This window comes from Serinus canaria, chromosome 1, assembly GCF_022539315.1.
Source record: "Serinus canaria isolate serCan28SL12 chromosome 1, serCan2020, whole genome shotgun sequence".
Taxonomy (NCBI): Eukaryota; Metazoa; Chordata; class Aves; order Passeriformes; family Fringillidae; genus Serinus; species Serinus canaria.
Genome location: NC_066313.1, coordinates 89,841,007 through 89,852,649, shown reverse-complemented (window position 1 = coordinate 89,852,649; position 11,643 = coordinate 89,841,007). Strand labels below are relative to the sequence as shown.

Genomic DNA, 11,643 nt, shown 5'->3' with positions numbered 1-11,643 from the left:
CTTTGGACATAGGCAGAGATTTAATATCCAGTTAAAGTGGAAAGGTTTCTGAATTTCATTCCCCTTTTCTTGCTTCCCTTCTGCAAAACTTCTGAACTGCCCTCATATTTGTCTGCTAAATGATTCAAAACAAAAGACCAGGCTGTTTACCAGTACAGTTCTTTCTGAAGCCTGGCTTCTGTCAGGAGCCAGGATGGTGCCATATAAAAGCAGCATGGTGCCCAGAGAAATTGTGAATGCCCCATCCCTGGGAGTGCTCAAGGCCTGTTTGGATGGGGCTTTGAGCAGCCTGGTCTAGGGGAAGGTGTCTCTGCCCATGGCAGGGGGATTGACTCTGTGTAAACCATTTTGTAAGATGTCATGCTCCTTTTAGGGGAGAGTGAATGAAAGGCTGAGGTTGTGAGTTAGGATTGCAAACAGACATCAGTGAGAACCTCTGTGACATTCAGTCTCTGCTGTAGTCTCTTTCTGATTTGGTGTTAAGACCTTACTCCAGGGCAAGGAGTGACACTCTACCTGTTTTAGGCAGGTATAAAGTGGACTTTTGTTATAAAGTCTTTCAACTGTGGAAATACCCAAACAGGTTCAGCTTTCCTTATTTATAGAAATGCTCAGAACTGCTTGCTTGTTTAAGACAGATTGATTTAGCTAGAAAGGAGATCAGGCACTGAAAACCAAAAGCATGGGGCTGTTCCTCACAGGCCTATTCTGGTATTTCAGGTGTTATTGCTAAGGCCTGTAGCCCTGCTCTGATTGTCAGGTGGGCTCTTGTTACTGGCTTTACTCTGGAGGCTAAATTTGCTAAACCTATAATTTAGGGTATGGTTTTGTCAAAAAGCATTGTAATTCTTTATTATCCACTCTAGTACTGAGAGGTATTGAGATTGAATAGGTAGCTTTATTTTTTTTCATGGAATTTAATTTATGGAAACTTAATTGACTCATGATTGTAGTGGTCAGTTGTTTGCTTTAATTACTCAACAGACTTCTAAACAGTGGGGTCATTCTTCCAAGACCCTGGTTTTAAGAGTTACCTATTGATTAGTTATGGCAACTTACTTGGCCTTGATATTTGTTTGCTAATTGTGAAATAATTATTTGGGTTTGTCAAACATACTTTCTCCTCCCATCTACCTTTCTTCCCTCAATACCCACCCCCTCCAAAAAAAACCCCAAACCAAATGGAACCCTGTTTTGAGTAGCTTGGGGTGCAGAGTGTCCATCTTTAAAAAAAAAAACCAAAAACCAACCAAAAAAAACCCCAAACCCAAACTAAAACAAAAAACCAATAACAACAAATCCCCACGTGAAAAACCCCTACAAGCTAACTGGCTAGTACTTGTGGTTATGTTATCTCAAGGTGAATTGGTCAATTGTTTGAGGTCTTGCAATAAAATTCAGTGTGAAACTTGGATGCTTAGGATTGAGGAATAGCAGATATGACGAACTAAAGTAACTTTATTCTTCTACCCTATTTCATGAAAAAGTGGAGTATGTCTCAAAGGTGTTTAGGCTTGTCTGAGCTGTATAAACTTTCCAGACTGTCCTTTCAGTATTAATTCAGTGGGAAGTGCCCACTGTACTGTTACACAACCCCTCTCTTCATGTCCTAAAGCTGTAGCTTTTGCAGAGGGAAGTGGTTGCAAGGGGGTAGGCCTAAAGAACTTGATGATGGCACAAGGTGGAATTTAGGGGATATTGCTGAGTGCCAGTGATGATTCTTGAAGTTACTTCTAGATGTGTAATTGCAAAAAATAGGAAAAAAAACCCTTAAAAAAAACCCTGATAGTTCCTGGCATAAATGGTACAGAAAAGCAGGATTTGAAGTAGCTTTCTTTTGCCTTTAGAACTTGACACCTCATTTCTGATGTTACTGTGCATGTACTCATTTGATGACCGGATCCTTTGTGGCAGGATAGATGTGCTGTGTGTTTGTACCTTTGATATACTCAGCATGTGCTTGTGGGGTTTAGGAAAAAAAAATGTACAATAAAGAAAAACCCTCCAAAGATCACAAAATCCAAACCACGATCAAGGAGAAAGTGTGGGGGTTTTTACATAAGTATGAAACATAAGAGCAGCATGAATTCTGACATACCAATAAGGGTTTGTATGACCAAGGGTATTGGAGCAGTGAAGGCAAGAGTGGAACTTGTGTTCCACAGTGGTTACTGTCCTGTGGCACAGGAAGGTCAGTGTTGACAGCAGCAGTGTTCCATTGGGTGTGTTTGTGTGGTGTGAGGTCTCCTTGTGTGTATAATATTGGTGAAGTGCTTTGTGTGTCTGTGCAGTGTTGTGTGCTGTGCTCTGCTGTACTTCCATCAGGATGTGCTGCTGTAGACATCTGCTTCACGTGCATGTGTGTGTATAACTGAACAGCTGGGACCTTTGTTGTCAAGCTGTCTCCTCCATGCTATTTGTGCTTTGCAAGGACCCATTCCCCTGCCCAGGCTGGCAGCTGGATGCAGCTCTGTACAAAGGGAAAAATACGTGCTCCGTTTGGGTGATGGGAGTCAGGGTGAGAAACGTGTGCCAGTTCTCTCTCCTTGGTCAGTGTCTCTGTTGGCCTGTGCTGGGCTGAGGTGTGCTCCACATCAGTAGAGATTCAAAATGCAGTGATCTGGTAGCAGCTGCTGCCAACGAATTTCTAATACAACATTTAATTCAGTTCTGTGTTAGCTGCCAGGCTAATAAGGCAGAGCAGTAAGCAATTAACTGAAATAAACATAAGAGAGCTTTTTACAGAGACTAACAGCACAAACAGGGAAGTGTCCTTGAGCTCCCTACAGAATTTGGATATGTTTGTTTTATAGGTTGTTCCTCATGGAAAATGAGTGGAAGTGTATTAACCCTTAAAAGATTTCTTCGCTCCGTGAGAAGAACTTACAGCTTTTGAGGACAAGATTCTTTCTCAAATCTGCTGTTATCTTTAGTCTATATAATTTTGACAATCACATACTGATATGTTAGATCTTTACTGTAAGCTTAAGGAAACTTCTTTCTGCATTAAAGACATATGTCATTGTTTGCTAAAATAATTTAAATTGCTAAACATGTACAGCTAAGATAGGATCTCTGCAAGCTCACTGTTCAGAACTCAAGACTGCAGCAGTTTGGGAAGTGAATATTTTGCAATGAGCGTTATTTATTCAACATTTTTATTTGTTTATATTTTGTATTTTACCATGAACCTTAAAAGAAAAGCATTGCTAGCACAAAGCAGCTGTTCAGCAACTGATTTCTCTGGGCAGGCAAGTGCACTGTAGTACCAAGTTATCTGTTTCAACTGTATGAGACTTGAGAAATTCCTCGTTAATGAAAGTTCACTACAGTGAATTTGTGACAGGTGTACCTTGTTTGTTAAAACCAGTGTCTTAGTTAAAAAATGTAAGAACTTCAGCGCTTTATCTGCGGTATTTGAATTCTGAACAAATGCTTAGACACCAATTTATTTACAGACCACCTTAAAAAAAAACCCTTGTAATTTGCTGCAGCCGAATTGAATAATGTTTATGGAATTATAGGAGGATGCACATTTGCGTTGTAGCTTTTCTAGTCAGAACTACATTTTTATAATCTATATGTTTTACCTCAATGTTATAAATTGCAATATGTGGAAAAAGTTCTGAAGATGTTGGAATGTTTTGAGTTTGTATCATCAAACTAGGAAGTGCTTTTTAAAACACCTATTAAATACAAAGAGTGTGTGTAATTTGATAGGAATGTATTATAGGACTAAAAGGTTATCTGTAAGAGTATTTGCATGTTTATGTGTGCACACACAAAGTGGGGTGCTTACAGTGTTTTGGGGAAAAGGGTTTTTACTTATTTTTCTTTAATTGCTGTGTCATTTGATACCACTATTCTGCTCCTTACTGACAGAGCAATGGGTTTAGAGCAGAATCATATCTTGGACTTGTATCACTGTGAGATCAGAATCTGTCCTTGATGCTTAAATCGCTGTTACTTAAACACAGCTGTGTCTTTCTCAGTCTGCTGTGGGGAATTTGCACAGCTCTTACTGATGGTTGAATAGTGCACTGTTCCTTGAACAGTGGAACATCCCCATCCATGACTCGGGAGTTATGTCACCAGTGGGGTAGGGGTATCACACAACCTTTTGTTGTTGTAATGCTGTGGGTTCAAAAGTAAAAAATGTGTCAGTAGCTCATGTGTAGAGGGAAGGGGAAAATGGAAAGTGGTATACTTTGGTCATGGGGGTGTATCATGCAGTGAATGAAAGAATAATCTTTAAAATGCCTCAGTGGTATTTGTGAGTTGCTCACTTTGTAATTTATTTTTACAACAGGTTCCCGTAAAGAATCAGCTCCTCAAGTCCTCCTACCAGAAGAAGAAAAAATTATTGTAGAAGAAACTAAAAGTAATGGTCAGACTGTTATAGAAGAGAAGTAAGAAAATGTTTAATGAATGATGAATTAAAGTAGTAAACTTTGCACTCTTCCTCCTCCTCCTGTCTCCCATTATAGCAGGGTGTGTGTGGTGTGTTTGCAGTTGGAATAGAGCTGTTTGGAGTATGCCGCCAGTCCTCTTAGTGCAGCTGGCCTTCATTTAAATGTCTGGTTTCTTTGTATATGCTGTGCAAGCTATTACACCCATGCCAGGAAGTGATGTGCTTCACTTACAAATCATTTTTCCAAGTGCTGTCAGATTTCAGTATTAAATTGGTGTCATCCTTCTAGTTAGCCTGTGGTGTCATTCAGTTTTTTTGGTAAAGTGTATGTTGGAAGTGAAACTACAGTTCTGTTCTAGAAAGCTCTAATACAGAAACCAGCAGAGGTCCATAAATCTTTGAGAAGTGTTTCTTCTCACAGAAGCTGGTAACAAGTCCTTGCCTTACTGAGTATAAATCAGGATTAGAGACAGTTTTTTTTTTTTAACACAGGTCTGAAATTAGCTATCAGGTGTGGGGTGTTTTTTATTTAATTGCATTGCATTAAACACTTTTGTCTAATAATAGATTTAGATGTGTATTTCTGAAAACTGTTGTTACAGATGATCTTTTTTTCGTTTTAGAAGCCTTGTTGACACAGTATATGCATTAAAGGATGAAGTACAGGAGTTAAGACAGGTTGGTAACTTGCTACATTTATAACAACACAGACAAAGAAAAGATGGAAGGCTTGTTATAAAACTAAATATGGCTTGCAAGTTCACTTTGACAGTCATGGGCTTGAATTTTGGACTAGATTTATTTTTAAAAATAAAATATCATTTGCCAAAAAAGCACTCCCTGTTGTTGTCATCAGTGTTTTGAGAATGGCATTGAGGATTGCTTCTCTGAAGTGAATTACTAAGCTGGTTTTGGGTGTTGCAGCTTCTGAAATGATGGAAGTGTTAAGCAAATTCAGTTGTGCTGTATCACCAGCAAAGTAAGCTTACAGAGACTGAGAAATCATAGTTGCTCAAGAATGCTAATAAAGGCCTAAATAGAACCAGATATTTATAGTTCTAAGATGATAATCTTAAAGTAACCTTTAAGGCTGATCTTAAAGTAACCTGAATACCTCAATGGATCAGTTCTTTAAAACTGCTAATTTCCAGACACAGGAGTCCTTTACAGTGCCTATCACATGGTATTTTTTAAAATGAGGGCTTCACAATAGCTCTGGGTGCTTTTTTGTCACTTGTTCTAAATATCCACCATGATTAAATAAAAATATCACCTTATCAGGGCATAGCTTGTTTTAACCATGTTAATGGTGCTGCATATAGACTTTGCTTAATGTATAGGTGAAAAGAAGCATTAGATTTTTCCTCACTATGCAAGGTGTGAATTTGCTTACCACTCTGACTCCAGAAGTTGGATAAAATTTCTTGTGTTAATGTAAAAAGGATTTGTGTTCAAATTTCTTCAGGTCCAGGGTTATAAATGTGATTTTTTTTTCCACCATCTGTAACCATGCCTAATATTTCTAAGGAAGTCATGCATATTCCTTGAAATAGGACATAGGTCGATGTGTTGCATACTTAAATTCTGCTGGGTTCAACATATAAAGAATGAGTAGCTCAGGTTAGAGCTGGATTTGGCAGTCTTAAAAAATACAATTCATATAATAAAAGCAGCAATAATAGCCCTCTAATACTTCTGTGGCCTCCTGCTTTTGTACAAAGAAAAAATGTGCAGCCTCACTGAAGCTCTGAACAGCTCTGTGCAGAGCTCCATTAAACAAAAAGCCACCTTCTCCTGAGCTTCATGTAACAGCTCTCTTTTCTGGTGCCTTTTCAAATAGACATTCTTCAGAATCTTAAAACTTCCAAGCTAAGACATATTAAAGCCTGATTTCATTTTCTTACATATCAGGAATTCAGGAATCTCTTCTTAAAGCATTTATTAGTCCACTGCTCTGATGCTGCCAACCAGAGAAGGAGCAGAAATAATCTCTGAGCTGGCAAGGGCTTTTTGGATAAAGGCTCTCTGGAAGTACATGGTGTCCTGGTTGGTGCAGACACCAGACTGCAAAGTGGGATCCTTCCTAGAGCAGCTTCCATCAGTTATTCATAGCTTGTTGTTCCACAGGCAATATACTTGAACTGGTCCTGAACTGGTAGACTTAACTTAAATCTGTTCCTACATAAAATAATGAACTTTCCAAGTTTCTTAATAGACTTGAGGAGGGACTGAAGTTAATGAGGTGACAGACCATGATTGTGTGTACAGACTAGAGAACAAGAAGCTGCAGAGCAATGCTGTTAAAAGAGACCTGGGGTCCTGGTCAATGGCAAGTTGAACATGAGCCAGCAGTGCCCTGGCAGCCAGGAGGCAACTCTGTCTGGGGGGGGGGCATCAGGCACAGCATGGCCAGCTGGGCAAGGGAGGGGACTGTCCTGCTCTGCTCTGAGCTGAGGCAGCTTCACCTCGAGTGCTGGGGCAGTTTTGGGTGCCACAACAAAAGAAAGATATTGAACTATTGGAGAGTGTCCAAAGGAGGGCCATGAGGATAGTAAATGGCCTTGAGGGGAAGCCTTATGGGCTGAGGTCACTTGGTCTGTTCAGCCTGGAGGAGGCTGAGGGGAGATCTCATTGCAGTTACAGCTTCCTTGTGAGGGGAAGAAGAGCAGTAGGTACCAATCTTCTCTGGTGACCAGTGTCAGGACTTGAGGAAACAGCATGAAACTGAGCCAGGGGAGGTTCAGGCTGGATAGTAAGAAAAGGTTTTTCACCCAGCAGGTAGTTGGAGGTAGTTGGGTGATGGAACAGGCTCCCCAGGAAGCCCAGCACCCCAGGTCACAGAACCATGCCTGTCTGAATTCAGGAAGCATTGGACAATGCTTTTAGGCACATGGTGTGATTCTTGGGGTGTCCTCTGCAAGTCAGGAGATGACCTTAATGATCTTGATGAGTCCCTTCCAACTCAACTCATATTCTATGGTTTTATGATCCCATCCTTTTTCTAAAATGTCTGTGGAGGACAGCTAATGGGAGTCCAGATGGACCCTTGGATTGAAGTTTTTGTTTAACACCATTAGACTTGTCTTGGGGCCTTATTTCACTGTTATTTTACCTTCTGGTTGCTTCCCTACTGTTCCCAGCATGACCTTGACCTGTGCAGGATTAAATAGTGTAAGCATTCTTGAGGATTGGTCCCTGTCATCCTTATGGTCCTGTTGTTCATTTATTTCAATATTGTCTGATGGCACTAAACAGTGGGAACTCACTTGTTAATATACATGTAGAGAGATGGTGTTCCTTGAATTCAAACATCTCTTAGACTGCTGGTAGTCATCAGTCTAGTTTAAAATCTAGTCACAAAACACTTTTCAGAGAACGTATTGGTTTTCAGGATACTCCTTTCAACTGTTTACATTCCTAATGAAGCAAGTTGATTTGCATTAAGTTTTAAGCTCTTTGGAGATTGAAACCAGTTAAAATCACAGGAGGTTCTTACAGGGGATATTTAGACTGCTTACTGCTCCATTTCCCTTCTCTATTAGCAACAAATATATTCTACTCCTCATTGATCAGATTTGAGCAGAATTCATGATTAGTGGCCATCTGTTACTAGCACTTGCTAGTATAAAGGCCCCCTAAGTACAAATAGGAAGTAGCTCAGTTTCCATTTGGTAGCTTTTGTTGCATTGTGTGAAATAACTGTGTGTAACTTGTGAAGTTAATATAAGCTTTGCTTTTGAACAGCTAATATCAGTTTTATTGGGAAGAGCCTTCAGAGTTTGTAATTGACAGTGTTTGTGTAGTTAGATCTGCTAAAAGCCCCCAAAACCAACCAGTAATATCTCTGTCTCTGTTAAACAGGATAACAAAAAGATGAAGAAATCATTAGAAGAGGAACAAAGAGCTCGCAAGGACTTGGAGAAGCTTGTCAGAAAAGTTTTAAAGAATATGAATGATCCATCTTGGGATGAAACCAACTTATAACCACTTTTTCTTTTCCCCTTCTTCTTTCTATTGAAAGACCAGTTGTAGAACTGAACTGGGAAGCCTTCTGACATTAGTCAGTGTTGCATCAAGAGCACTATAAAACAGGATTTAACTGGATCTAGTGATTTCTTGCTCTGAACATACAGAAAGAGTCAAGCCATTTACTGCAGCAATCTGTACTTTAAACATGGAGACTGTGGATCCTGAACTCTACTAAACTTAATTTGTTTGCGTCCAAGTTACCTCATTTTGCAGAAAGTGCAGCACCTGACTAAAAGTCCATGTTTTTCAGTGGCTTTTTAATTAAATATATATTTTTCATGTAAATAGCTGTAATTTAGAATGCATATGTGATTGATGTATCAGGGCTGAAATGTTGGGGTTTTTTTCTTGTGTTATTATAACGGTCACAAGTGTTAGAAATGACGGCAGTACTGTCTTACCTAAGAAAGGTCAGAGTTCTTTGTGGATAATTATGAATTCCAAATTAACCACTCACCACACATGCAAATTTAAACCCCTGTTTTTCCTATTTACCACTATATTTAAATCCTTTACTGTTACCTGTTACTTGAAACAGTTTACAGTTCCTTAAGAACAGTATTAAAATACAGGAAATTGTTTATTGACAATAGAAACAATTTTTAACAAATCTAATGCCCACAATTTACATTCACATTCCCTTGTTTGGCAGACTAATCTATTGAGCATGGGCCACCAAAAGACTAATGTACTTGCCTGCTTTTTATGACTGTGATTTTTAGGTGTTTATGTACTACATTTTCTATTGTTGTGCTTAAACATACATGGCTGATAACAGATCATACAGTTTGTTAAAGGAAAAAATCAATCTAATCCAGAATTTTGTGAATAAATTGTTGCTATTTATATGTTATGGTCACAGCAATTAAATTTTAGCTAACCTTTGTGCATAAGACACATGGGCTAGGCCAAACTTCATTCAGAGCTTTGTTTCTATACCACTATATAAGGCTGTCTGTTTGGAGTTCCCATACTGTGGAAGCAGTGATTCCTTTCCCACCAGTGTTTCTTTGCATGTTGCTGATTTCTGTCCTACTGGGATTTAAATGGAAAGAAATGTGGAAGCTTTTTTTTTTTTTTTTAATCGTACTGTAACTCATAATTTGCACTGCTGACAGATTTTAGAATACATAAAGGAACAGGAATTCCCTAGTCTGATAGGTGCAATCACTGCAGTTTCTTGTATTTGAGATAGGAGATGATACATCACTGCAAACAGTGAGCTTCAGATGAAGCACTTAAGATACTAATCCCATTAAAGCTCATTGTTTTCATGGATTTCATCAAACTTTGGATTTGACTCCAGACAGTGCAGCTTTCTGAGGGGGTTGTGTTCAGTTGAGTCAGAAGTGCGGGTATAGCACAGACTTGAGTCACACCTTTTGTCATTCTGATTTTCTACTGCTCTTTTAACTCCTGCTAAATGTAATGCTCAGACTTAAGCAAATGTTTGTACAAACTTTAGTGAGTTGGAGCCAGGATGATTTGGGTTGTAAGAATTGTCACGCACATTTTGAATATAATGAAAAATCTACTTTTAAAGCTACCCACTTTTTTCAGTCAAGAATAGCTTTTTTAAAATAGGAAATTTTGTCAATGATTACATACTTGAGAAACAATTCAGTGAGAATGGATGCTTCATAACCTGAGTAAACAAGTTGTATCTTTTAGAAAGCTGAATATATTTGTAGGTGTCTTGTGTTCCTGCAATTTAAAAATGTTTTCCTTTAATTCTAAAGGAGGAGAAAATTAAAAACATCTACATTACCACTTTTATATATTCATAGAACTTTAAATTTGTTAATTATTGTTACCAAAATCTTCCCTTGATGTTTGCGGTTGCACAAAATTGTGGACTGATATTTTATTTATTTTCACATTTAGAGAACATCCTTGCTAAAAACTAAGTGATACTAACCCCTGCAAATGCATACTATCATGGCCAAGTTTAGACTTGGGAAAGCCAATATAACTAGAATTTTGGTAACATTTTCACTTTCTGCCATCCAGGGTATTTTCAGAGTAATTTTTAATTTTCAATTGAGCAGATGTGAAAGGACATTCTAGAAGAAGTATAAAAGGAAAACATTAAGCTTAGCAGTATTTAGCAAATTTTAACTCAGGAACAACTTGCATCATAACAATTTATTTTGCATTATATTGTAAAGAGTGGTGTTGCTATGTAAATCTGCTGACTCTTAGTACCTGTGATATTATAATTTCTGACAGTACCCCTACATTGACATCTAATGAACATGCCTTAAACACTGGGATGAAGCAGTTGTTAAATATGATCAGGACTTAGGGACTGATTTTATTAAAGGAGGATTGGGAGGACTAATTTTTACACAAACACACACACACACACAAAAAGGAGGCAGAAAAGAAAACTGACCTAATGCTGTCGGTAGCTTTTGTCTCTAGCGCAGACAGCAGCTTCTGACTTTTGGGAACCAAGCAGTACCTGAACTTGTTTTCATTGACAAGTTGTTACAGTGTATATAGATTGTAAATGTCATCATGGACCTTCTGAATTGTTGGAAACTTTACATAAGCATGGATAAATGGGGCACTGTTTATTTAACCTATTAAAGGGTTGTTTGTTTGCTCTCATCATTTAGGGATGAGGAGATGAAGCCATTTCTTATCCTATAGATGTGAAGCACTTTCAGTTCTGAACTGTCCAAAATGTAGCATAACATTTCTCTGTACTTACTGATGTATGTGTGTTTGTCTCACCGTGTCATGACATCCTAAAGATTGAATAACTGACTGCTTTTGTATAAACCTTTTTAATGCAAATCATTTAGGGAATTTAGAGTATCTGTTTACAGTGTCTGTGAAGAACTCTAGTTTAGATGTCACAATAATATCCTGGTATCCACTACTAAAGCTTTTATGCTACATTGTAATTAAACCATGAATTTTTCCCCTACCCTATGAAGTGTTATGTTTCATCTAATATGTGGGCTATGGCATAAAGGGAAATTGCTTTAATTTTTTTGCTGTTCATATAAATAAGCACCTCTCCAATTTAGTAGCTGCTATACTATCTTGAAAGAGCTTTTTTATGGTCTTTTATAACAGTAAATTGATGCCTGGAGGAAAAAAAAAACGAACAAAGTAAAGGTTGTTTAGAGGGGTGAGGAGGAGGATGATCTTAACTGTCTTACATTGAGAATTGTAAGACAGTTAAGATCATT

The 11,643-nt window shown here is 38.3% G+C and overlaps 1 protein-coding gene across 3 annotated transcripts in view; it reads left to right on the top strand.

Moving 5' to 3' along the window:
* The window catches only part of ARHGEF7 (Rho guanine nucleotide exchange factor 7), a 116,126-nt gene extending 104,751 nt beyond the window's left edge, over positions 1 to 11,375 (top strand). For all 3 annotated transcript variants that reach the window (XM_050972524.1, XM_050972532.1, XM_050972528.1), the window contains 3 exons: positions 4,310 to 4,409; positions 5,035 to 5,089; positions 8,273 to 11,375. In XM_050972524.1, coding sequence (XP_050828481.1) covers positions 4,310 to 4,409; positions 5,035 to 5,089; positions 8,273 to 8,395 — 278 coding nt within the window. In that variant the 3' untranslated portion in view covers positions 8,396 to 11,375. The remainder of the gene's footprint in view (positions 1 to 4,309; positions 4,410 to 5,034; positions 5,090 to 8,272) is intronic.
* The last annotated feature ends 268 nt before the right edge of the window (positions 11,376 to 11,643 follow it).